General features: G+C 40.9%; 1 protein-coding gene across 1 annotated transcript in view; it reads right to left on the reverse strand.

Moving 5' to 3' along the window:
- Nucleotides 1-26,568, reverse strand: part of LOC126385360 (copine-9-like) — a 329,179-nt gene continuing 302,611 nt past the window's right edge. The window contains exons 17-20 of the mRNA XM_050036928.1: nucleotides 22,399-22,501; nucleotides 20,210-20,267; nucleotides 1,611-1,684; nucleotides 1-544 (exon numbers count right to left, since the gene is read on the reverse strand). Of these exons, the coding sequence (XP_049892885.1) occupies nucleotides 320-544; nucleotides 1,611-1,684; nucleotides 20,210-20,267; nucleotides 22,399-22,501 (460 nt within the window). The 3' untranslated portion in view covers nucleotides 1-319. The remainder of the gene's footprint in view (nucleotides 545-1,610; nucleotides 1,685-20,209; nucleotides 20,268-22,398; nucleotides 22,502-26,568) is intronic.

Here is a 26,568-nt window from a genome sequence, read left to right on the forward strand (position 1 = left end):
CACCTGCAGAGGGTGCATCATGATAGGTGTTTACAAAAGCCAGAACCAGAAATGTTAAAAGGATCAAAAGTGCTTTTTTTTTTACATTTCCAGTCCAGATCTTGTTGGAGGAATCCTCCCCACCAACGCAACGTAAATTAATGTATTCTCTTCTGGTGGGTGTCCCCATCAATTTACTGTGAAAATCCGAATCTGATTCGGTTCCTGTAAACCAACCCTGAAACCATGCAGGAATCTCACACACACACACACACACAAACGCACATCTCCTTTTGCTCAAAGCTCTGACAACTATACTGCTCTGCTCGCTGCTCTCATCTCAGGCGTGCATGTTGCGTTCCTTGGGGGCCAGAGTGGTGGTGGTGGTGGTGGACATTGAGGGGGAGTCAGAAGTGGCAGGCAGAGGGGGCCGGGGTTCAATGCCACGGCTCTTCATGAAGGATAGCAGCTGGTCAGGGATCTCCGCCAGGACGTCTTTAGCCAGTCGGGCCATGCTCAGGACCTGGTTCCCTGAACGGTCGATGTAGTCCCGGAAAGGAACAAACTGGATGAAAACAGGAAAAATGGATGATGACAAAATGGAAATATATTGTAATTATAATATAATATATTTGTGAGTAAGTGTTTCACCTTGTGTTTCTTGGTATGCAGTTGAAAATCTGTTTAATGTGGCGACTTAATTAGTTTTATGAAATTAAGTTTTGCTTTTATATTCCTTAGATTTGTGCATGGTGGTACGATGGTGGCACTGTCAGTGGTTAGGATTAGATCCCCAACCTTCCCGAGCAGTGCCTTGGGGGCCACAACCATGAGCTCTGCCTTGTTACTGTTGAGTTTGAGTAGATTAGATGTCAACCAGGATTTTATTTCAAGGAGGCAATTGATGGTTGGTTTTGTACTGATGTAGAGCTGGGTGTCGTCAGCATATGAATGGAAGTTGAGACCATGGCGGCGGATGATTTTGCCTAACGGGAGCATGTAAAACTGAAAAATTGATATGCTTTACACAAAATTTTTTCTAGTTAAAATTTTAATATTGGCCTTTGTTTGCAGTTGAATGTTGAGGTGACATTGGGTATGTTTACATGCACACTTATATTCTGAATATGACAATATTCTGAATTTGATAAGGGTCATGGAAACAGCATATTCCGTTTAGATATTCTGAATTTAGTATTTTCTGATTAAGATGTGGGATATGCCAATATTATTATAGGTTTTAATAGCATTATTAGGGCATGTATACAGAGCATTTGGAATATGCATGTCAACTGGGGTTTTTTACTGCAGTTTGCGACACATGGCTTCTTGTCTGTTTCTGCTTGCCAGTCCGCTCTGTGCCTTGTCATGGATACGTTGTATACAAACCAACTTGCAGGCAGTTTGCAAAGCCGAGGCTGGGATGCATGCCCAAAGGATAGGGAGTCCTATAACTGTTAACAGAGTATATTTGCAAATATTGTTTAAAACCCTGCATCGAGAATAAAATGTCCCTGTTTTTCACCAATCCAAAGTCAGCTCGCTGCAGATTTTTGCTGGTCACACTGAAGAACATCAGATCTGTGACTCATGAGCGTTACAGGGCTGAGCCTATGTAGAATAAACTTTACCTGGACGATGTCTCTCTCAGCAAAGCGTCCCCTGGAGGACACTCTGACCTCATCTCCATCCAGCTCTTCCATAGCTGCAGACATCAAACACATTTAACTGTAAGGTAGGCATAATATACTATACATCCTACGTGTATTTTGAACAAATTAGACACGCTGCTGTTGGGGCTGTTTTCAAAAACCGTTCATACGTTTTCCTACGAAAAGTAATGCACCCAAATTCATACATATTCCACATATTTTTGAAGGCTGCTATCACATACGAATGCACTGATGGGAGTAAACATGGAAGCCGTCCCGAGCGCTCTTGGGAAACACAGGACTTTCCCCTGGGATCTTCCCTAGAAGATGCATGTTCGTAACTGTATAACTTTGAGTGAACTTTGAGTTATTTTAAGGTAAATCCTCACCATGTTTCTTTTCCCTAAACTTAACCACATTAACTTTTCTTACCTAAACCTAAAGAAGCCCAACTATGTTTTCTTTCCAAAACCTAACCACAGTAGAGACCTGATCACACAGAAAACGTTTTAGCAGCTGGAGGCAGCTTTTTGCTCACTGTTTTTGCATGTGGTCACGACAACAAGTTTACAGTTGGTAATAATGGAGAAGAAACTGGTGGTAGCGGTTGCTGGATACCCAGAGCTATACAACTTTACAAACTGCACTTACCGCCATCTCAACAGAAAGCAGCAGGCGTGGAAGCATATAAGTGCAGTACTTGAAACAGCCATCATGGAGGCAAAGCTCCTGGACCAACTGGTGGTCCTCCTGTGATCCAATCTCTTTTTTAGGGTCTCACGTACCCACACAGATCTCTGTTTACCTGTTCCCAGCAAACTATTTACTGACAACCTCTCACCCTCAACCAGAGCTATAGCAAGTTTCCTCTGCCTGTCCATTTTAGGAACTAGATACTAATTACTTTGAGATAAAAACTGTAAACAATTAAAAGGAGAAGCAGGCATATTTTTACAAGTGGCATTCAATTAAAAAAACAAAAGGCAGTGTGGTGCACCTCATGTTTTGCAGCCTCCAAAACACTTTCTGTGTGATCAGGGCCTAACTTTACATTCATACATAACTTTACATTAAGGACGTAATGTCATTCGTGGGCTGCTAATATGCAGGATATCATGATGGGGCAGTTATAATAGTAAAGTCCTTGCCTATCAAAGTGACACAAATACAAAACAGAAATATATTTAAAAAGCCTTTGACATTTCTGAAGTTTTGATTGCTCAGCATTTTATTGTAATATAGTCTATCCTGGGATGTGAACTGTGTAGTAAGTGCGCAACGACAGAAAGCTAAGATCATAAAGAAATTAATTTGCTTGTCTGTTTTCTAGCCTAGTTTCCTCATCTAATGCAAATGAGAGGCTCCTTTTAACACTGACTCTAGAACTGTCCATGTGTAATTTTTTTTAATTTTTGAGTTTCATCTGTCCAGTGCTTATATGCTGCTTTTCCATTGTATGGTACAGCTCAACTGGACTCTATTTGACTCGCTCTTTTAGATTAGATTAGATTAGATACTTTATTTGTCATTGTAAAAGAATTTACAACAAAATTTCATTGCACAATCAGGATGCGGCCTCATAGCTATAAAAAAAGTAATAATAAATATAATAGAATCACCCTGCCATACATTCCAACACACATTCACACAGTCAACCAATCAGTCAAATCAAAACAAGTCAAAAGTGCCATTTACAGTGCCATTGTGTGCATAGAGGTAGATTTCATTTAAAAAAGTGACCATTTAGTTTTAAAAATGGTAATATATTGCAGATGGTAATATATTGCACATAAAAAACATGAGTGCTGTATTGTCTATATTGCACGATTTTTGAGTTCATTGTTCAGTGCGGTTATGGCTGTTAGGTAAAAACTGTCCAGGAATTGTGTGGTGCGTGTTTTGATGGATCTGTATCTTCTGCCAGTGGGCAACAGTTCAAAAAGGTGATGGGCAGGGTGGAAAGAGTCTTTGTGGATGTTGTGTGACTTATGCAGACAACGTGAAGTGAAGATGTTGTTCAGGGCTGGTAGTGGGGAGTTGGTGATTTTCTCTGCAGTTTTTATGATTTTCCGCAGAGCCTTCCCATACCACACCATGATGCCATGGGTCAGGACACTCTCAGTGGTGCAGCGGTAGTAGGACATCAGCAGTTGTTGTGATAGGTTGACCTTATTGAGTGTTCTCAGGACGTATAACCATTTCTGGGCTTTTTTAACCAGCATGCTGGTATTAACTGACCATTTGAGGTCCTCTGTGATGTGAGTGCCCAGGAATTTTAGGCTTGCAACCCTCTCTACTTCCTTGCCATTGATGTGCAGTGGTGTGTATGTCTCTCTTTTATTTCTCCAGTCAATTATAAGTTCTTTTGTTTTGTTTTTTTATGTTTAGTGTGAGGTTATTGTCTTTACACCACACTGTCAGCCCTTGTACTTCCTCTCTATAGGCAACCTTGGTTTTTGTTGCTGATCAGCCCCACCACAGTCTTTTTTGGTTTTTGAACCAGAAAATGTTTTGGATAGTACCTGGTACTTTTTTTAGTACCACCTCAATTCCAATTCCAAGCATGCTTAGCCGATACTAAAAGGTGGAGTTAAAACATTGCAGACCACTGATTGGTAAGAGAGAATCATCACTAGAATCATCACCTGCGCAACACAGTGCTATATACCAGCAAATGTCTACACTGTTAGCAACAAGACATTCAAACAGTGTAGGAAAAAGCATTTTAAAAAACTGAAAAATGATAATAGAGCGACTGAGAACGACAATGGCAAAAGTGGTTCCAACAGGAACCTGATGGACAGGACTTACAGCCATAGACCTGCAAACAATGGGAGGGAGGGTGGCTTGTTGGAGTCCATGATGGAACCCTACTCTCTGCTTGAAATCTTAGTTTCCTTAAGTTGGCTTTCTACTGGAAACTAACAACCAAGCCTGTTTTACTCATAAACTTGTGTAAAATCAACATTTCAACAACAGCTGCTTTATGGAGCCCCGAGGAGCTAGCTAGGTCATTAGCTTGTGCTAATAGCTAGTGCTTTTGTTGTGCTATGTGCTGTTGTTTACGGTCATTTTTCCAGGGTTGTTGTTGCTATTTCATATTGTGTGGCAGTAGCTTGTGTAATTAACAAGTCATGTGCCATATGCGATGACAATCAGCTTCGAATTCTACCCACACTGAGGGAGTACTGTCTGATCTTACAGAAATACGTGAAATGACCATGACCTCTGAACACTGCATTAGGGTTGGGTTTAGAAAAAGATTGCGCTTTCGTCTTCAAGCAGCTATATGTAAGAAATCTAAAGCAAATAGTCGTAAAATCCTCCTAATATGTCACAGAGACTAAGGNCAGCGTTAGCAGCAGAGAAGCCGGACTTGCTCGAACGGTCCGCTGGAAAACCGAAGGTCAAGGACGCGGTGACGCAGCCCTGCCACGGCAGCCGCCCGTGGGCAAACAAATCAGTCTCCAGCCACGGCAGCCGCCCGTGGGCAAACAAATCAGTCTCCAGCGAATCTACCTCGAAACTGTAGGGGAGGGGGGGGCGGACACGACTCGCGGCAGTATTTTGAATTTGAGTGCAGTAACCGTTTTGGCCACATTCTTACATACAGCGCCTTTAAATAACTACACTTGTTATGTACAGGATATAAGTACGTTGTGAAATGATGTTAAGTCCGTCATGGAATGTGACATAACTACGATAAGAATGTAAGTACGCAAAGTTATCCCGCTTAGATCCTCCTTTAAATCACAGTGTTCCACATCAGCTGAAGTGGACTGCAGTAGAGCCATGTCCCCTTTTTGAACAAGCATGGACAACTGTGAGGCAGGGAGGAAGCACAAAGCACATTTTAATCTATAAATCATATCGTTAAAGCACATATTTTGTATTCAAAGTAAACGTCATGTTCTATTAGTTATACATGTCAAAGAATCACATGAAAGCTTTATAGCTTTTACTCAGGATTTACTCAAAAATATCCGTCCTTTGGAATGGACGCGAGCACTAAATGTCACCAAAAAATGAACAGGAAAATAAAGTTTAAATAGGGAAATATTCAGATTTTCTGATTTGATTTTCTAATGATACCGTCAGCTTATAATGCATCCTACATATTATGTCAACAGAGCATTCATCTCAGAAGGTTTTCAACATACTGTTTTCTGGAGATACTTAAAAAATTTGATTGATCCATCACCTTGACCTCCTTCCTATGCAGTCTTTCTTGCTCTTTATACTACCTATGGGGTTGTAACATTAACTCCTGCCCTTTGCATGACATCAATGAACCAGGGAATTGATGTGTCAACCATGACAAACGGCCCTGACTTTCCACTGGCATTGCTCCTGTGGGGCTGGCACATATCAACACAATACATGACACCACCACATAATGTGGGGTGCTAGGAGGTCATGGTTGTTCCATGTATTTCTTTGAGATCAGGTTGGTCTAGTGGAAAACATAAAGAAAGAGTACCTGTTGAGTCAAGTAGAGCTGCCCATGTAGTGGAAACACAGCAACATAGCCTAGTACTTCACCTTTCTGTGTGAGTATTAAGATCTACCAGTCCACAGCTAATGTGGTTCATTATTCTATCCTTTCTTTTTTTACAACTGTTGCAAACAAAATCTCAGTCATTAGTGGAATTCATTATAAATTAACAGCACAAAAACTTTAGCTATCTGGTTAACTTGACTTGCTTCCAGTGTAAACAAAGTCAATTGCGTCTCACAGGAAAAACGTCAGACACTACAAGTACATTATTTATTGTTGAATTCATTTCTGTTTTACCAGTCCTCTAAATAATAACTGAAATAACTCTCAATTCCTTTTAGATAACACTGATAACAAAATTTCTGCATAAGAATGTGTTGGCATGCACACAGCTGATTTGTGTGCCAGTCCTATTGTCTTATCTTGTGGGTAAGGTGACCAAAGGAGCAAACGTCTCACGAATCCATGAAGCCCTTCAATAAATAAATGGTGGCCTGTGTTATAAACATTCTTCTTCATAGTTTAGCCTCAACATAGTGTCTATGATGTCTGGAAATAAGACCAGAGGGAACACAAGTGCAGACGCAGCAGCTGACAAGCCATGCAACAATCTTCAAGGACTAATAAAGAGCTCAGACCAAGGACAGGTTGGTGGTCCTTCTGTACCACATCTGTTTCCTGCTGCTCTCTCAGTGGAGGAGGAAACAATAACTTATTCTGTAAACCAACCTCATTAGTGCTTATATAGGCCACAGGAAGGAAGGGAAGGTAAAGTTCCTGACTGGATGGTTCTGCATCAGTCTATTTAGAGTTTCTTATCAACAAAGCAAATCAGATGAGCAAGTGACAATCTGTGGCATTCCCAAGAGAGGGACCCTTTTCATATTTGAATTTCAAGGGAAAAGGAAGGGATAGGAAATGATACTGAGGGAGGAATGCTGATGGAGACTGGTGAGGCTCCACATGGCACACAGAAATGGCAGATGGTGATCGGGAGCAGCAGGGGAAAAGAGGAGAAGAAGAGGGAAAGGAATGGTTTAACATACATGTATAAGAGAGGGAATGGTAAAGCTGTGGACAGAGACACCAGGAAATGCATTTGCTAGAAAAAATACTGGCATTCTGCAAACCAACAGTGGATACGTTGACACTTAAAATTTCAACAACGCAGTAGTTAGGTTTAGGCACAAAAAACACTTAATAGGAAAAGATCATGTTTTGGCTTAAAATACCTGGTTTTGGGGCATAATCTCTGCTGGAACTGCAGCAATGTTTTGGGGAAAAAAGCAACCACTTCTTGTGGCACTAGAACTGTTGTAAAAACAGTGATGGGCTGCAACAAAACACTATTGGTGCCTAAAAAGCAGCTGGAAAAACAGCAATCATTTCCTTCATCATAGCCAGTTTTGTTTGTTGGTTATGAATAGTGGTCTGCAGTGGTTTGCAGTTTGGCAGGTGTCTCACCTAGGTGGCACTATCCCCTCCAACTCCAGATGACAAAGTAAGCTACAGTGCGTCACTTTAGAAACATTGATATGATGTGTATGAAATGTGCAAATGTCATATATTCTTGGTTTGTAGAAACATATAGTGCCGACATTTTCTTCTGGTGACTGGGCTGTGCCAGGACAGGATGGACAGAGGTGAAAAAGATGGACCAGAAATAAATTCTGGTAGGTGCTGAAAAAGTGGTAGTGAAGGAGGGAAAACCTTGGCATGTTGGGGGAGGTCCATGGAGACCCTGAGCCTCACAGAAAACCCCCTGCTGCCCTGAATAACACATGAAAGGAGTGTGTCTGCATATAGCTCTCCACAGTGTCTACACTCTCAAAGGCATAAGGATGTATGGAGATAACACTTCACGCTCCAGCTCCCAGGCCTGATACACATTTCCACATACAAACACAACATTATACTAATAGGAGCATGTGTTCAGTTCATGGTTTGTAGAGGATATGGAGGTTCTTAATGATGCAGAGAGTGGAGAAAAGATGGGCTAGAAGATTGTTACATTATTTTTAAACATAAGCATGTAATTGTCAAATTAACAGTGATAGTTTGGTTTCATCAGCATCAGCACTCATTATCCAATAACCTATAAAATGCATTTAATGTATGAAAATACCTTTGTATTAAGACCACGTTTCCAAAAAAACCCTGTTGTTTGTCCTCTCATCCCTCATCCCTAATAAAGGTTGGAATAGAAGGATCTTTGACAATTATTAAATTGTTAATTAAAATTTGTCAACAAAACAATCCCTCCCCACTGTCCATTTAGTAGTTTACTTTGCCAGCCACTGTTTTCAACATCAGCACAGGACATTCTATCTCAAGTTTATTAAAATGCAGTCACATCTCAACTAAAAACTAGAAAAGAAAATTTTAAAAATAAAATGAATAAAGAGATTATTACATTAATTTAGTTTTTAATAGCTTTTGGACAACAGTGGAGCTCTATGGCACAGAGAAAGAAAACATATCAGGCTTTGGATACACACACAGTAGTCTACTTGCTGGGCCTTTTTGTAATAAAAATTATAGTGTCATTACCCTTATTAATTAAAGGAGCTGTATATAACATCTAGAACATTAATAATGTCATGCTCCCTCTATGTGTGTTGTAGTTGACAGTCCGGCCGCATGTGAGCCCCAGTTTATTCCACTGGCCAGTTAATCGGGCCACTCTGCACTGCACTCATACAGCGGTAACTGCTGATAATGCCATCCCGACCCACAGCATTGTCATGGAAGCATAGCCCCCTCCAAAGGCATTATAGTGGGGGAAAAGGTGGGACTGATTATACAGGGCTCCAATGGGAAGGGTGCCCTCGAAAAGCCTGGAATAAAAACTTTGGTTTTGTTTGCACTATTTTGTTTCTAAATAATTAGTGTCATAAACACATGAAAATTGGCTGAATAAATCGTTTGAAGACTAAACTTTGTTTAAAAGAAATAGTGGAAGCTCACTGAGACTCCACTGACCCCTGAAACAAAAGTCATGTTGTTCCCCAGGAAAGGGAAATCAGGATTCCAAAAACGGAAAGAAAGGAGGGGGAAAGAAAGCAAACTGACTTGAAATAAAAGAAAACGATGTGTGAGAGAGACATTGTTCAAGAAGTGCAGGGGGGCAACAGAGACTGCTTATGCATTGGGCCCAGACTCTGGTGCTACGCCCCTGGCCCCCATCATTCAGTTTCATAAGTACGTTTGTTACGTAACGTGACATAAATACAACCCCGATTCCAAAAAAAAGTTTGGATGCTGTGTAAAACATAAATAAAAACAGAAGGCAATCATTTGCAAATCTTTTTTGACCTATATTCAGTTGGAAACAGACTGATATTTAATATTCAAACTCATAAACTTCATTATTATTTTTTTTTTGCATATTACCTGATCAAGAAAGTAGCTAAATGCTAAACCCCACAGATAAAAGATGTTCACTGTCAATGTTAGAATATACTAAGTGCTGCAGTTCAAAATATGCAGAAATTACATAAAAATGAAATCACAACTTGATATCTGTGTTTGCAGATGCATGCTGTCAAAGGGTGTGCTTTTTGCCATGTTTTGATGTTATTCAAATATTTCATACTTTTCATTTTTACAGTTCAAAGTAATACATCCTTGTGCTGTAATCTGATGTTTAATATTCCTCAATTAAACAACTTCAATTCCCCACAGGAATCAACGAAAGTGAATCTGATTTTTCTGTTATCTTCAAACATTATTTGAATGAAAAATACACATATATGAACAAATTTGTGGCCCACATTTGTTCATTTTAAAACGCATCTTTCAAATGCATCCTAAAATATGTGTGAAGTGTATTTTTAATGGCATGGAAAGACAAGCTGCAAGAAAAGAAGTGAAGCCAGAACAGAATGGGTTATGAATAAATTTGGCTGATCCCCACGTGGTGCTCCCAGCGGTGTGGCTCTGGCTGGGAGTGAGTGATGTGTGGAGGTCTACTCAACCAGGGAGCAGACCTGTGCAAAACTGCAGCTGAATACATTTCCAGCACCAAAATCGCAAGAGGAGACTTTGATTTATCCCCTTTGCAAGCGACGTGTTTACTTTTGAAGCTATTCAAGCATCACAGTCTCTAAATCAGGCACACATCAAGATGTTCTGCATTTTGAGTGACTGAGTGTGCATATTTTTTAGGGCTCTGAGTGGCACTGAAAGAAGGCGAGTAAAGGGAGAATCAAAGATGATTCACCAAACACAACAATGAGGCGCCGCTATTGTCACTTTAATATTCCCAGGTCTTTCCTCTTTCTACACAAACTCAGTGATTAAATTGGTAACTGAGGTAGATAAATCTATAAATAAGTTCACCACACGTACCATCTTGTTCTCTAACTCTCTACACTCCGTTCTGTGCTTCTCCTCCTGCCATGCTCTTTCTGTTCCATTATCTCTGCTGTAATTTTTCCTCCTCTGTCACACACAAGCATTGACCTCTGACCCCATTCTTAGCACAGCGCACTAAATAATAGGTCCCTATGAGGGCTGTCTATTCCTACAGCTAGAATGACTTCCTGTGTTACTTCTCTTCATGGTGATTTTATTCAAATCATTTTGCCAATTAACTTTTAGAGCAACAGCTTTGAATTTCTATAGTGCTGGGATGGTGAGCACATGATGAAGAGTCTCTTTTTGTATTGAGCTGTTATGTACAGCAGACTGAACTTTACATTTCATTAAGAACTTCCCTCAGCGCAGATCAAACTGTCACACTGGAAGAACAGAAACAACTCATCAGCTGCTCATTTTTAGAACATAACATAACATGACTAAGCCAGGGATCAGATCCCTTCGTAGTGCTACGATATAGGTGGGGCCGTACCTTTGTTGTATGTTTTTGAAGCCCTGACGAAGACCTGCAGTGATCAAACATATTAGCTCTTTAATGATTCTGCCACTACAATGAAGGCTTTTTAATATTTCCTTCCCTATTTTCAACATTTTTGGAGTGCCTGGATTGCCTTCCTGTGTATCCTGTTTTTTCCTGCTCTCCATTAGCACCTGATACAAGGTTCTGATCTACGTTTGATTATACAGAGCAACCAGTCATTGCTTTCTTTTTCTAAGAAAGACACAAATACTTCTGAAATTGGTGCTACATGACCAGGAAAGGGATGTGCTGTGGCATTCACTTTTGCTAAAGAAGTATAAAACCTACAACTACCACTAGTCTGCACTGCACCAGACCAATAAATGCTCCAGAACTATTAACTAATGAGAAGTGGGAGTAAGTCACATGTGCAAGTCATGAGCAAGTCTCAAGTCATAACCTTCAAGTCTCAAGCAAGTCCCAAGTCACTGTGGTAAAAATCAAGCAAGTCCAGCCCTTGCTATAAATCAAGCAAGTCACAAGTCAAGTCATACTCACAAACTCTTGAAGATAATAAACTGCAACCAGTGGTGGAATGTAACTAAACACACTTACTCAGGTACTGTAATCTGAGTCTTTTCTTCTCATAGAGTGCCAAAGTCACGCCCCTTCCAGTGAAGCTTATGGGACCTTAGATCGGAAAAAATATGAATGGCAGTGAATGAGGAGAGAAATATTATCTTTTGGTCCCGTTTGAGTTGTGACATGAAATCCAAATATGTTGTTAATGAATTTAAAACATAAATTCTAAGGTCAAGAAAGTCATACTTTGTGGTAAAACTGTTGAGATATAAGCTTTTGAAAAAAACGTAATTAGAAAAACTACAAAGGAGGCGGTCGCGTATGTGACGTCATAGCTTCGCTCACTTCCTGCAGCTTGGAGTGACTGCAACCTGGAACAAAACACACAGACATCTTCAATCATAAATCAATTAATCATAAAACAGTGGAATTTCAGCCGGGAGGCCAAGCTGCAGGAAGCGAGCGCAAGCTATGACGTCACATACGCGACCTCCTCCTGTGTACTCTTGAGTCTTTCTAATTAAAAAGCTTATATCTCAACAGTTTTACCACAAAGTATGACTTTCTTGAGCTTACAATTTATGTTTTAAATTCATTAACAACATATTTAGATTTCATGTCGCAACTCAAACGGTAACAAAAGATAATTTTGCTCTCCCCGTTCACTGCCATTCATATTTTTTCCGATCTAAGGTCCCATGAGCTCTACCGGAAGGGGTGTGACTTCGGCACTGTATTCCATCGTCTATCTCCTGTCCTAACTTTTCTCCCCTATAGGTGGTTTGCAGTCACATGACTCTGATGATGCGCGATGTTCAGATGGGGGGCAGGAAGTAAAGAACAGTGATTGGAAATGATGGAAAGCGAGTACTCGAAAGCGTTTGATGAGCCTGCTCACAGCAGGTACAATCTAAAAATAGCCAAATACATAGGATACGATCCATACACGCTGAAGAAAAGTGACTTTTCATATCTTTTATCCGACTTGCCTGGTGTTACCTCGTCCTCCAGACCTCCTACAACACCACTAGCCAAATGAAGACATACAAGAGTCTGGAGGCGTATAACTATTTCGTGTGTGGTTGGGTCGGCAACCTCGGATCCAAAGCAGCTCGCAATGATTGCCGTCTTGTTTTTGCCCGGGTGAGTAAATGGGATGAATCACTCTCTTTACTTCGCTGTTTCAACTTTAATGTACATGAATGCACCACTGGTGTCAGGCTACATAGCTGACTAACTGTTATTTTCCTCCTGATGTTGCTAGGTCAACCATTCTCAGAGATCCAATGAAACACCGTTGAAAACGTGGGTCCTGGTTAAAGAAAACGGAGAAGTTGTTACAGCGCATTGTGACTGTATGGCTGGGTAAGTCGTTCATACCACCAAATCAACATGTAAACAAACTCCTGCTTGAGTCATTGGTTGCTAGGTTATGGGTATGCTGGTGAGTCGCTGCTCCGTCTCTTGAACATGAAACTCAAACTGTGACTACAGAACATTAGGTTCTCTCAGTAATCAAATGCACATGACATTTAGTTATTTTAGTGTGAGATAATTTCAAGGACACATTTAGAGCGGTTCTGTTCTCTTTGCTTCGCACGCTTTCAGATTCATGTTGCTCCAGTTGTGAGGATAGACTTTTCATCAGCAAAATCGAAAAAAACAAAAACTAGATGATGCCATTGCAGGGAGGACAAGTGAGCAGAGCTTTAGATTGGGCTAGTGAAAGAGTTGTTCAGTATGAAAGATGAGACAGACAAAACAGGGGATATTGTGCTGGATGTGTGAAATGTAATCAGGGTAAATTTGTCAGTACTCTTCCCATTTTTGCAGGTGAGCAACAAACAGAAAGTCCCACAGTCCAGTGTCCAAGAGTGAAGCGAGGATCAGAGACTTACACTCAGTTTTTCAAAGCTTTACACACAAACTCCCCAAGAAGTGCAGCACTAATGTCCAGGGCTCCATATTACAAAGAATTTGTCCCAAAGTCTGTATGCAAACTACCTAAACTGCTAACTGCATATAGGACCCCAGAGACACTGCAGAGAGTTGCAGAAAGCATGCGAGAATTTCAGACTGGAAGAGCTTACTCAGTCCCAGATCCAGGCAGTAGAGGAGGAGACCAGAAGCCAGAGCTCAGCAAAACTTTGGTTCAGCCAAAGAGCAGGAAGAATAACAGCCTCTAAACTGAGGCAGGTTTTACAGACTAGTCTCTCACAACCATCAAAGTCCTTGGTCAAGTCCATGTGCTACCCAGAGGCACACAAGTTATCTACAGCTGTGACAAGGTATTAATTAGGGAAAACTGAGGGCTTGGTAAGGACATCCACAATTTGGAAGAGTCCTGGCTATGACTAGCTTTGAGGTCAGGAATAGGATTATGTAAACCAGCACACTAGAACTGTTGCTTTTTTTTTTAGAAATCAGTAACTAATTATGGCTGTGCAACTCTCTTTCTGGTATTGCTGTTATGCATTACAAGTATGGATGTAAATATGAGGCAACTGCCAGAAAACATTATGAAAGACTGCAAAGTGTAGACCATGAGGGTTTCTCCTGCATGGACAGTGGACTTAGACTGAATCCAATGTGGCCATACGTGGGAGTCACACCGGATGGATTAAGACTGAATAAGTAAGACAATAAAGTAAACACCACATTATTTTTACTGGCCTCTATACTTCACTCTACTGTTTGCTAACCTTTTCTTGGTTTGTCTGTTGAACATGTTGAACCCCAGAAAAACACACACACACACACACACACAAAAAGGCATTCTCATCTGCAGCAGAGCCGTGTACACAGCTGTGGTCTACTGGCTATGGGAAAGCAGTCTACTATCTAGGTTTTCCTGTGTTTCAGCAACCCGCGTCCACATGCTAATTTGGGTGGAAAAGGTTATTTGTGTCTGCGGTGGTGGCATATATGCGGAAGTACAGTCTGTAGTTTGAGCAACAGCCCTTTAGCTGGAAAAGGTTCTTTTCAACATGTAAATATCAACACTCATGTTCTCTGGTGCATCTTAGTACCCTGCTTTACACTGATGACTCTCTTTACAGCCATCTGAGTGCAACAGGTATCTTCAGTCTCAAATACAGGCGGCAGATCCACTGGTTACATTTTGTACAACTATCATCAGACTGTTGTAAAATAACCACTTTTTCATGTCATGTTGATTCTTTATTCTACACCGTTTCTCAGTTTCTTTTCTCAGGTAGATGTGTGGCTGTGATGAGCAACATGTGTGTGGTAGACATGATTCAGGTTCAAAACTTGCGTTTAGAGATAATTTACGTCCTTAGTTCCAGAAAACAAAAAGTTTCCTCTGAGAAGAACTCTCTGTGGGATTCCCAAACTGTCAGTGCGTCATGATGGGGAGAGCTCTGTGATTAAAGTGGGTAAATGTAACAAACGTGATAAGCCATGATTGTCACATCCTGAAATGATCTCCCCCTGTGCCCAAGCATGCTACGGGTGCGCCAAGTTAGCCTGGCCACAAAAGGACTAAAGGTGAATTGGCACATTCCTGAAGCACTTGGCAGGGTACACCTGACTGCGCCTGGCCGTGCCGCTTTGTTCACAATAATAAGAAACTGTGTCGAATACTTCCTTCCTTCATCTTCCTGTTGCGGTCCGGGAGGCAGACACCGTTTCCACATTTAAGACTAGACTTAAGACTTTCCTCTTTGATACAGCTTATAGTTAGAGCCGGCTCAGGCTTGCCTTGTACCAGCCCCTAGATAGGCTGAAGCCCTGTGAGGCAAATTATGATTTGTGATATTGGGCTTTATAAATAAAATTGATTGATTGATTAAACAGATCAACTCATTTGATGTTGTTCACATGCAGTAAGCACAGGGATCTGTGGTTATTTTAAAACAGTGTAAGCAGCAGATCTGCCGTACATAATTGTGGCTTGACAGTTCGTAACATCACTCCAGTTAGAGACTGCAGATGGAAAAGATACCTGCTAACGTCAGGCAGCTGAAAAGAGTCACTTGTGTAAAGGCATGTAAAGGTCAGAATTGTAGGCCTACTAAAAACTCATTAATACTCCCTTTAAGTGCGAAACATAGATTTGTCTGTTTCAAATGTCACTGCCCTTTTACTTCCATGCCTCTTTTCCTTCGGCTTAAATACAGCCAATAGATTGCACTAGATGGCAGTGTCACAAGTTTCACACAACAAATGAGGAGGTCGTACCTTGGAATGGAGCGTCCTCTCCTGCCTACCGCTCCATTAGGTCCCAGGGAAGCTGAGCCTCCCTGGAAGTGACGATTTTGTCGCATTTATCCAATGACCGTCTCGCTTTGGTGCATGAAAAAAACCTGCCCAGAGCTGTCTCATAGGAATGCTTGGAGGCTCCGCGTCTGCTGACACGAGAATGTATAACAGGGAGGTCGCGTTTGAAAACTGGTGATAAACAGCTGAAGTTTGGACATCATTGTCATGATGTTAAACAGATCCTAGCGCACGTTTAATGCAATGTAAATTCAATAGTGCATATTTGACCATTTCTTCTATGAAATTTTAGGGGAAGTTCAGCCTCCCTTGTTGTCTCAGAGCAATCGCCCCTGCTGTATACGTATCTAACACTGAGCATAAATGAGCCCTGACAAACACTAGAGAACAAAGAGTGTTGATATTTATATGGTGAAAAAATAACTTTCTCAGCACTTGCGTGCTTTGTGTAATAGTGATAACTACCCAAAACAGGCCAAACTTGACAGAGTAAAATATAATAATAATAATAATAATAGTTGAGAATCTCCTCACAACATGACATCAATAGATGAACACCATGTATTCGCATTGGTATCTGTACATGTATTTATCTTAAGCTGTATTTACATTATCAGTAGCAAAGTATTCATTGCTCCCACACTGCTCTAACACTTCAAATGAATCACCTTATGTTGCAATCCCTGCAATGTCAACCACCTACATTTGCACTACCATCATAAGCAAATGTATTGCGGTAACAGCACTCTAGTCATGTGACCCATTATACAATAGTTTACCTTTATCACAATTTACAGAACTGGTCATACGAGTTATGAAAACTAGAATTATCGCCTTGCTATTGTTGCCTCTGTGCACCAGTCAAGTTCCTCTTACAGTTTACATCCATATCTGTGAAAACATGCTTCACACACATCTTCCCCTTGGCAGCACAGAGGATCTATACAATCAGCACAGTTTCAAGGTGGACACCCAGATTAGTGTCACCAACTCAGTATCCGACCATATGTTTGCCCCTCTGTTCCTGAGATATGACATTGAATAATGGCCAGAAAAGTGTTTTCACAGAAAATTATGACCTTTTGAATATAAAATGTCATCACTTCATCATTTTCATTCATTCATTCATTCATTCATTCATCTTCTAACCGCTTCATCCTCTTGAGGGTCGCGGGGGGGCTGGAGCCTATCCCAGCTGACATCGGGCGAGAGGCAGGGTACACCCTGGACAGGTCGCCAGACTATCGCAGGGCTGACACATAGAGACAAACAACCATTCACGCTCACATTCACACCTACGGACAATTAAGAGCTATCAGTTAACCTAGTTCCCAATCTGCATGTCTTTGGACTGTGGGAGGAAGCCGGAGTGCCCGGAGAGAACCCACGCTGACACGGGGAGAACATGCAAACTCCACACAGAAGGGCTCCCATACCCAGGATCGAACCAGCAACCCTCTTGCTGTGAGGCGACAGTGCTAACCACCACACCACCATGCCGCCCCACTTCATCATTTATTCCACTAAATATTTGTGGGAAATTTTGTCATTATCAGTGCATGTGTTCTTGAGTTATAGACAAAAAACATGTTTTGTGAGGTCACAGTGACTTTGACCTTTGGCCTTCGACCACCAAATTTTAGTCATTCTTGAGATCAAGTAGACGTCGGTGCCAATTTTGAAGAAACTCCCTCAAGGCCTTCTTAAGATATTGCGTTCCTGAGAATGAGATGGACTCAAAGTCACAGTGACCTTGACATTTGACCACCAAAATCTAACCAGTGTATTATTGAATACAAATGAATATTTGTGCCAAAAATTCAAGGTTCAAGGTTGAACTTGAATTCAAGGTTTTCTTAAGACATTGCACTCACAAGAATGAGTATCACAGTGACCAAAACCTAATTAGTTCATCACCGGATCCAAGTGAACGTTTGTGCCAAATTTGAAGAAACTCCATTCTTAGCATATGGCGTTAATAAGAATGGGACAGATGGATACGTATGGACGGACGGACGGACAACCTGAAGACATAATGCGCCAGCTGTGGCTATCACCGGCGTGGAGGCATAATAAAGCCAAGTTGTAGCAAACTACACTTTTCCTTCAACACTGAAACATGAAAGAATCTGATTATTAAATTAAAGACATGCTGTTATTGGATGGTGATTAATTTAATATCGAGCTTGCAGAAATGTTCTGTGTTTGAAAAGAGGAATTTCTTAGTCAAATGGGGAGGTCTGAAAAGTCTGAAAACTGCCTCTGGCTTTGGGGAAATTAAAAAGAAAATCCATGAAGTCAAAGTGTGCATCTGCCAGGACTCTTCCATTCAGTGAAATCAACACATTTTGGTAAATGAGGATGAGGATGGAAAACTACTAGCCCTCTGCACAACTCAGAGCTGAGCATCATACAGATTTAAAAGTGTTTTACAACTATATCAAAGCTGTTAACTTTGTACTACAGCTCATCATGACCCTGCAAATGTCCTGTGTGAAATACATCAGTTTCATTGCTAGTTAAAATGCCATGGCAACTATTAAACCCCATTGTCTGACAATCACTATTCTCTTCACATCAGGTTTCTTCTCTCCTACAAACAATGTTGAGTGGAGGACACCTAAGAGGACACATCTGTGAGCAGTGTGTCCTCATCTAATGGAAGGAGTTCAGTTTCCAACATGTCAGAGTACACCAAGTGCTTTATCACTTTAAATAGCAGAGTGCTTCTGATCAGAGTGAAAGTAGGCATTTTAAGGCAATTTGTTCTGTATAAGAGGAAGGTAGAGTTTTTCTTTGAAAGGAAAAGATTTTCACATCTCTGTGGAAACTGGTTTTGTAAACAGGTCTAGGTATAGGCACACTGTGTGCACATGTCAAAAGTCTTCATAATGCTTGCTTGTAGCTATAGGATCACTAAGGCCCTGTTTAGACGACAATGGTTTCTCTAAAAATGGAAAAGTCTGTCCTTTGCGTTTTAGAAAACTTATGACGACGTTATTGAAACGATCTCCATTCACACGGAGCCGCAAAATCGAGTAAGGTAAAGCTGCAGTACCGGAGGCTGCAGTTTCAGGACCGCAGTTTTAGGACCGTTTAATTTTCCGAGTGGAGGCTGAAGTTTATTTTTATTTTTTTGCTATACCCAAATACTACTTTCTTATTAAATAGTTATGATCAGTGTTGGGCAGTAACATGTAATTTGATGGATGAAGCCTAGGTAACTATACATTACCATTGCCGGTCCTCTCCACTCCTCTCACCCACACCTAAACACCCGTTCTGGGATACACAGTGTCGGCCCGCCCGGCCTGAACTCCGCGGTCCTCTCCACTCCTCTCACCCACACTTGAGCATCTGTCCAGGGAGGGCCGAGGAGGTCAGGCCAGGCGGGCCGACACTGTGTGTCCCAGAACGGGTGCTCAAGTGTGGGTGAGAAGAAGGGGAGGACCACGGAGGTCTGGCCTCACAGAGGTTCTTTGACCTCTCACCTCTAAATATATCTGAATGAAAATGGGTACCCATGAGTGTCCTCTTTCCAGACATGTCCACTTTATGATTAGACTCACAAGTCAGTCTTTAGACGCTTTACTTAACTACAGACTGATGTCTTTCTCCCTGATTTTGTGTTTAGATGGGCGGATACAATTTCAGAGTTTCAAAAAACTCCCTACGTTGCAGAACCAATAGTAAATCCGCAGGGTTACATACATACATGCAGGCACATACTATGCACTTTTTTGCATGCAATGTTTATTACAGATTTATGAATAGAAAATCTTGACACACAGTGCAGAGCTGCATCTCAAATTAATCTTCTGGTTTTCCAGCTTTCAGGTGATGTATACCACTTCTGTGTGGCATATATTGTTGACCAGCTATCTCCCCCAAAAGACACGAGTCAGTTTTCCAGGAGCACCACATAAACAAATGTGTCTTGAGTTCCTTTGAATGTCCCGGGATCATTAACCTCATCTGGACTTTTCATGCAGGCACCTATTTACTATTCTGCATTAACAGGTTGGATTTATTAGTGAATTAGGTGAATTATTCCTTTTTTGTTTTGCAGTACTGTAGCTGAGTTTTTCTTTCTGTCTTTGGTTTAATACAGTCCCCTGATAAATAATGAAACTGTGTGGATGACTGACTGATATAACGGGTATGTAAGTGGGGGTGGGTGAGGAGGATAGAGGATTTAGATGTCTACGCTTTGAAGGCTTGAGAGGCATAAAATAAGCAAAAATTTGCAATGTTCATGTGTATTTGAATTATTTCAACAATGTAGCAAAACAGATAGCAACAATATGACAAGTGTTTTGGCTAAAAGGGTAATGAAATCTCTGAATGTAAATGGACCAACACACACACACACACACACACACACACACACACACACACACACACACACACACTTACCATCAAACTCAGCAGGGCCCACTCCCACTATGATGATAGACATGGGCAGGGAGGCTGCCTGTGGAGACAACACAGAAGGGGTGAAAGCCAGGCTACTGTTCCCCCACTCAAAAATACAAACTGTGCATATCATGCTTGAACGTACAGCATGTACACATGCCTGAGTATACCTGGCTGCAGTGAGAATAAAATGCTTTCAGACCATTTTCATGTCTTTACACTGTTCTTTGTTCAGAGCGGCCCATACACCAGAAGAAAATGTTGGAATTGTACGTTTCTGCAAACCACAAATATGTTACATTTGTGTATCATATAGTATCATATCAGCATTTCTAAAGTGTATATGACTTTGCTGACATTGTCATCAGGAGGTGGAGGGGATGGGGGATGGCATATCACCCAGCTGAAACACCTGTCAAGCTACAGACCACTCAACAGAACCAGTTGTGATTTATTGAGGCATTGCTGTATGTCTAGTGGCTTTCTGGGGACCAAACATGAGTGCTCTGTAGTAACCAGACAAAGAATAATAATTTACATACTTCAGTAAATAATGAGTAAATATAAATCAACATTCTAGTGCACTGCACAGTATCTAAATACATTTGTCTAATGTATGGGCTTGCCAGCCATTTGAAGAAAAACAGGCACAATGTGAACCAACTATGTGGTTACAAAATAAGGCATTCATCTGAAGTGACTACTGTCAACATTTAGCAGCCTGATAGCAGAAGGAATAGAGGACTTAAAATAGCAATTTGTTTTCCTACAGGGCACTTTGTAACACCGGCCGGAGGGCATTAAGGTGAATCAGTAGACAGGACGTGATTAGATTTGCAAATAATGGGCATGAAACACAGTAATGTTGACACAGAAAGTTTCAATGTATCTGCTACATAATAACGTGCAAATGTAACATATGAATGGTTTGCAGAAACATACAATGCTAACCTTTTTCTGACAATTGGATGGACGTGACTGCACTGGTCTGCTTTCACACTGGCTGTTCCTTGTTGTTCTGGTTGGATTCTGTTGTTCTGCTTTTGTTTTCCTTTCATTAACAAAATGCATAATTTACCGCCATTGTGACATTTGGAGGAAATATGCAGAATCATGTTTAAGTGGGCACGACCATGACTTACCAAAGCATGGCCACCCATACAGGCCACAAAGACATAAAAAATAGGCTCACCTTTTCCACGAACCTCTAAGAACAAAATAATGTGGCATCCAAGCAGCAAACTCAGAGGCACATAAGTGCCAAAAAGTGCAGTTCTTTGACTGGTCACCTAAGGCTGGCTCCAGAAGCCAGTCAGTCCCCATAGATCCCCATGTTATAATGCCCAACTTTACAGCAGAAATAAACATTTTACAGCCTGGTACAAAAAAAGTGTTTTGGTCTCTATAGTAAATAAAAACAAAAAAAACCCTCACCCATTTACATTTTATTAAGGCTTAAAGTTACACATAATTAAGGGTGGGCAGCTTTGAGTGACAGACTGTCCACCCACCCCAGATCCACCCCTCACTCCTCCACAGCGCCACCCTCTCGCTAAAATATGGTCACTTCTTCTGGCTCCAAAACACCAAAATGATGATGACCAATGTACAAAACTCGAGGCTTTAAAATGGGGGTCCACAAACCAATGGGTGACATCACAGTAGCTATCTTTTCATTCACATCATTTTTACCGTCTACAGTGGCATCAACATGGGCTTGAATGTTAAAGTGCTTTCACATCTAACCTGTTTGGTTAAAACAAACTGAGGTTTGTTTGTCCATTAGCCCATATGATATCTACCACCAGTGTTCTCGCAGGACCAGATATAAGAAAGAAGAAAGGTTTGGATTTTAGAAACTTTAAAGCCCAAAAATGTAATATTGCATCTTTGTATGTAACTTACCATACACCAGATGTCATATCCAAATTAAGTCATACATAAATCTGTGGTTGACTGTTCTGATACTGTATAAGCCCCAGGCTGGAGAAATGGTAAAAATGTTACCAAGTGCATCTTTGATTCTATCTCAGATTTTCTGTTTTTTCCTCTTCAGTTAGAATTTAACTTCCCTGACTGGATGTTGTTTAGAGCTGAATGATATTTGACAACTTGTGTTTATGTGAAATCCATCCACGTGGTGTCCTTCAATGTAGTTGTGTTTTGTGTGCAGTGCTGTGTTCACTCACGTTGACCACAGCCTCTTTGGTCTGAGCCATGTCTGAGATGACGCCGTCTGTGATCATCAGCAGTACAAAGTACTGGGAGCCATCAGTCACTTCTGCAGCACACCTACCATCATAAAACACACACACACACACACACACACACACACACACACACACACACACACACACACACACACAGGTAAGTTTGTGTGTAGACATAAAGTTCAGAGTAACATTTCTGATGTGGTTACAAAAAACACTGGCAGCAAAATCATTTTTGTTTGGTTGATGCATTTCAAAAGCCAGTGGAAATAATCACAGTAAAGAAATGTGAGTTAAAGGGGAACACCACATAAATTAATTATTATAATATGTTGTTTCAAAGGCAAGAAATTTCAATTAATATTTGTGAACATAAGCTACTCTATTTCAGAGTCAGAAACCTGAGAAGTAAGTCTCAAACTTGTAATGTCATCAAATAGAGTCTGGAGCTACTTCATAGACAGTGAATGGTGATGACTGATTTTGTGGACCAACAGAATTTTTGTTTTCCTTTTCAAACCTTTTTCCTTGTTTGACTCATTCTCAATGCCCTATGTTCCCAGGGTCATATATTCCCAGGGTCCTAAAGCTCTATGTTTGCAGCATCTTATGTTTTCCACTTCAGTATTCTGTTAACAGACATTAACCCTCCTACTGTGTTTGGGTCAAATTTGATCCATTTCACAAGAGTATTTCAGAAATATAATTCAGTTAAATCTAACCCTAAGCCTAGTTCATGTTATATGAAGTAAATACAGAGCTGGGTTTTAAGGTCCCCCTTATGTGCAATATAGACCTGGGAAACATAGAACCCAGGGAACAAATGAATGACCCCATTTGGATCATGTAAAGGTTCAGAAGATGTTACCTGCTGATTTACACAAAATCAAATGGGCTCCACACCATTCATTTGAGCTTTTGAACAGAATGTACATCATGCTCTGAAGGTACAACCATCACATACAAAGACGATTTTCTGCAGGTTGGTCAGTGTGTGGACTGGATTTAAATATTCAGCTGATGCACACTAAAGAGCAGATGCTGAGGTCTTGCCAGCACAGGCTTCTCATAATACAGTCCACATAAAACAGTGTTGTATAATACAGTATTTTTGTTCTACACTGGCCGGTGTGTGTGTGTGTGTGTGTGTGTGTGTGTGTGTGTGTGTGTGTTGCTGGTAATGCTAGGATCCCAGCAGGGTGAAGGAAGACCTGCTGTCTGACTCACTGTTTGATTGGCTCACACTCTCAGTCTGGCCTGAGGCTGAGAGCAGGCAAAATGGCAAACTGTCTCTCTCTCTTCCTGTCTGCTGGATTCCTCTCTGTCTGTCCTTCTGCCTGTCTCAACATCCCTTCCTCATGTTTTCTGTTTTCCTGCCTCTCTCATTACACATCCTCCTCTTACATCCCTTATCTATCTCGCTTTCTGTCTCTATAGAATAATAGGAAAGTGTATCAACAGGTGAAACAGGAACAAATTGCGTTGTCAGTAATCCTTTAGAAGCCATTGCCTTTGTCTGTTTTGCATCCTATCTCTTAATGGGAGTGGAAGATGTAAGTGAAGAGGAAACGCATGCCAAACACCATTTTGAGACCAAACACAACAAAACTTTCAAGGATGAGGCAGACGAGGTTGAATCAGCAAAGGTGCTGTGTCCACGTATAGGAAGCAAGCAAACACCCTCAAAGTCTTCACTAGCACTAAAAATCACGCTACTAAAGCAAGCTATCACACTGCTAATTGCATTGCAAAACATGGAAAGCCATTTACTGATGGTACTTCAGACACTTTAGGGAGCTGTCCATGCTGCACAGCATCAGCACCACGGAAATGTACAACTACAAATGGATTTTGGGAATATCAGAAGTACGGACCCATATTCTCTTTCTCGATCAATCCCAAGAGTTTTGATTGACATGAACTGGATTTATCTCTTTCTTATCCTTATTCATCATGGTAATGCAGCTGATTGAGCTCAAGAGTTAAACACTGTGGGTGACAAAGTTTGCACAGCTACGGATGCAAGTGGAAAACACAGTCGTGCATGATCATGAACTTGCAGCTTCACCTGCTGGATATCTCTGTTGAAGAAGTTTAGCTGTCTCAGGAAAATTGCATTGGCTTCACCAACAGTCATATCTCTGTGAGAGGATATTCTCACACATGAAGAGTGTGCTCAGCCCCTCCCACATCAGTCTGACAACTGACCACTCCGAAGCTTGTGTGCAATTTAAAGTGAGTAAGTGTGACCCCCAGATAATGGAGCTCAGCAAGGGACAGCAGGGCCAGGGATCACAATGACTGGTAGGCATCTGTTAATTTGAAGCACACATGGCTTTGCATAATGGAGCATAGCATGATAATGTAGCATAATTTGCCACTTTGTCTCTATCTCTCTCTCTCTCTTTACATTTTATCTCAGTTAAAATATAAAAATATATCTCAGTGTTTTCGTAAGGATGGCAGCAGCTTTCTTGAATAGTGTTTATATTTTTATTTGTTACACTTAATTTTCCCTTTTTGTGACACTTGCTGCCCCTGCAACACTTGGTAAATGAGGAAATGTCATTGAAAGCAGTATGCTGAAATCGGAACTGTGCATAAAATTTTCTTTTCGGAACAATTCTTAAGGGCAAAACTGATGACACATTGAGACACACTGATGAAATTACATTCTAAAGAGTGAAGGTGAGTTAAAGAAAACAGGGAGAGACTGGAGAATAACTGAAACCATAATATTTTCAGGCCTAGGAGGTGCTCGATATTTTCAGCATATATATATCTCAAACATGAGATGAATGAAGGCTGTTAGATAAGTGTGGGGCAGCTGTTCTGCACATGTACTGTACTGTGCCCTAACAGATCAGAGGCTGTAACTCAGAGGCCCTCCAATTATTTGGCTTGCACGCTACTTTTGAAATGACCAGATCGACATGATCTATTAACAAATAACTAGAATTGCCACCTTGCGGTTGTATGCCTTGGCAAACCACTCAAGTTGCACTCACAGTTTACATCATTGTCTGTGAAAACATGGATGCTTCTCACACATCTTCCCCCTGACGGCACAGATGATCTATACAATCAGCACAGTTTCAAGATGGTCACCCAAGATGAGAGTCACCAATTCAGTATTTGACCAAATGTCTCCCTTCTGTTCCTGAGATATGAGCCTGAATAATGGCCAGGAAAGTGTTTTGTAAAACATTATGATATCACATGTAAGTTGACCTTTTAGATTTAAATGTCATCACTTTGTTATTATATCCTATCAGAAATTTGTGTAAAATTATGATTTATTACTTAAAACATGAACCTTTCAACCTTTGATTTTCTACCACCAAATTCTAAGTCCACATGAACGTTTGAACTGCCTTTGATGAATCTCCCTAAAAGCCTTCTTGAGATATTGCATTCATGTGACTGAGGCAGATGCAAGGTCACAGTGACCTTGACTTTTGACCAGCAAAATCTGATCAGTGCATTGTAGGGTTGAAGGTGATGTTTGTGCCAAATTTGAAGAAATTCTTCAAAGCATGAGGGACTTGAATATCTCATGATTCCAGATTATTCCATATCATTTTTGCTGGATTGTAATCAAACTGACAGCTGCACGATGAAAACATCACTGGTAAATTGTTTCATATCAATACATTATTATCTCTGATGACGTAAGCTTGTCATAGATGCTGACTATCTGACCTTGGTTATTGTATTAACGGCAGGCCATACATTGCTCGCACACTTGTAGTTTGCTGTCATGTGTAATTGATTATGTGTGACTTTGTTGAGTAGGCTTTATGACTGTGTTGGTGTATGGGCATCTAACATCACTGAATGTCAAACTGTGTATTCACTTGTCTTCTGTCTTTGGTTGGCTGCCCCACTAGTCTAGTCTGACTTACATTTTTATCCTTTATCCTACCCAGCCTATCTAAATTAGGCTACTGGTAAAACCCATGGCTCCAAGCATGGTTCTGAAATAGCCTATCAGCAGTTGTGCTGCTTAAATATCACTAGGTCACTGTTTAATGATAAATCTGTGGCACTGTCCATGGTGCTGAAATAGCACACTTGATTGTAAATCCACATTTCCCTCTGTTACACTAAGCAGTACGGTTCAGATAAGTTCATTATTTATCAGCATAT

The sequence above is a fragment of the Epinephelus moara genome, chromosome 24 (assembly GCF_006386435.1).
Source record: "Epinephelus moara isolate mb chromosome 24, YSFRI_EMoa_1.0, whole genome shotgun sequence".
In the NCBI taxonomy this organism is placed as follows: Eukaryota; Metazoa; Chordata; class Actinopteri; order Perciformes; family Serranidae; genus Epinephelus; species Epinephelus moara.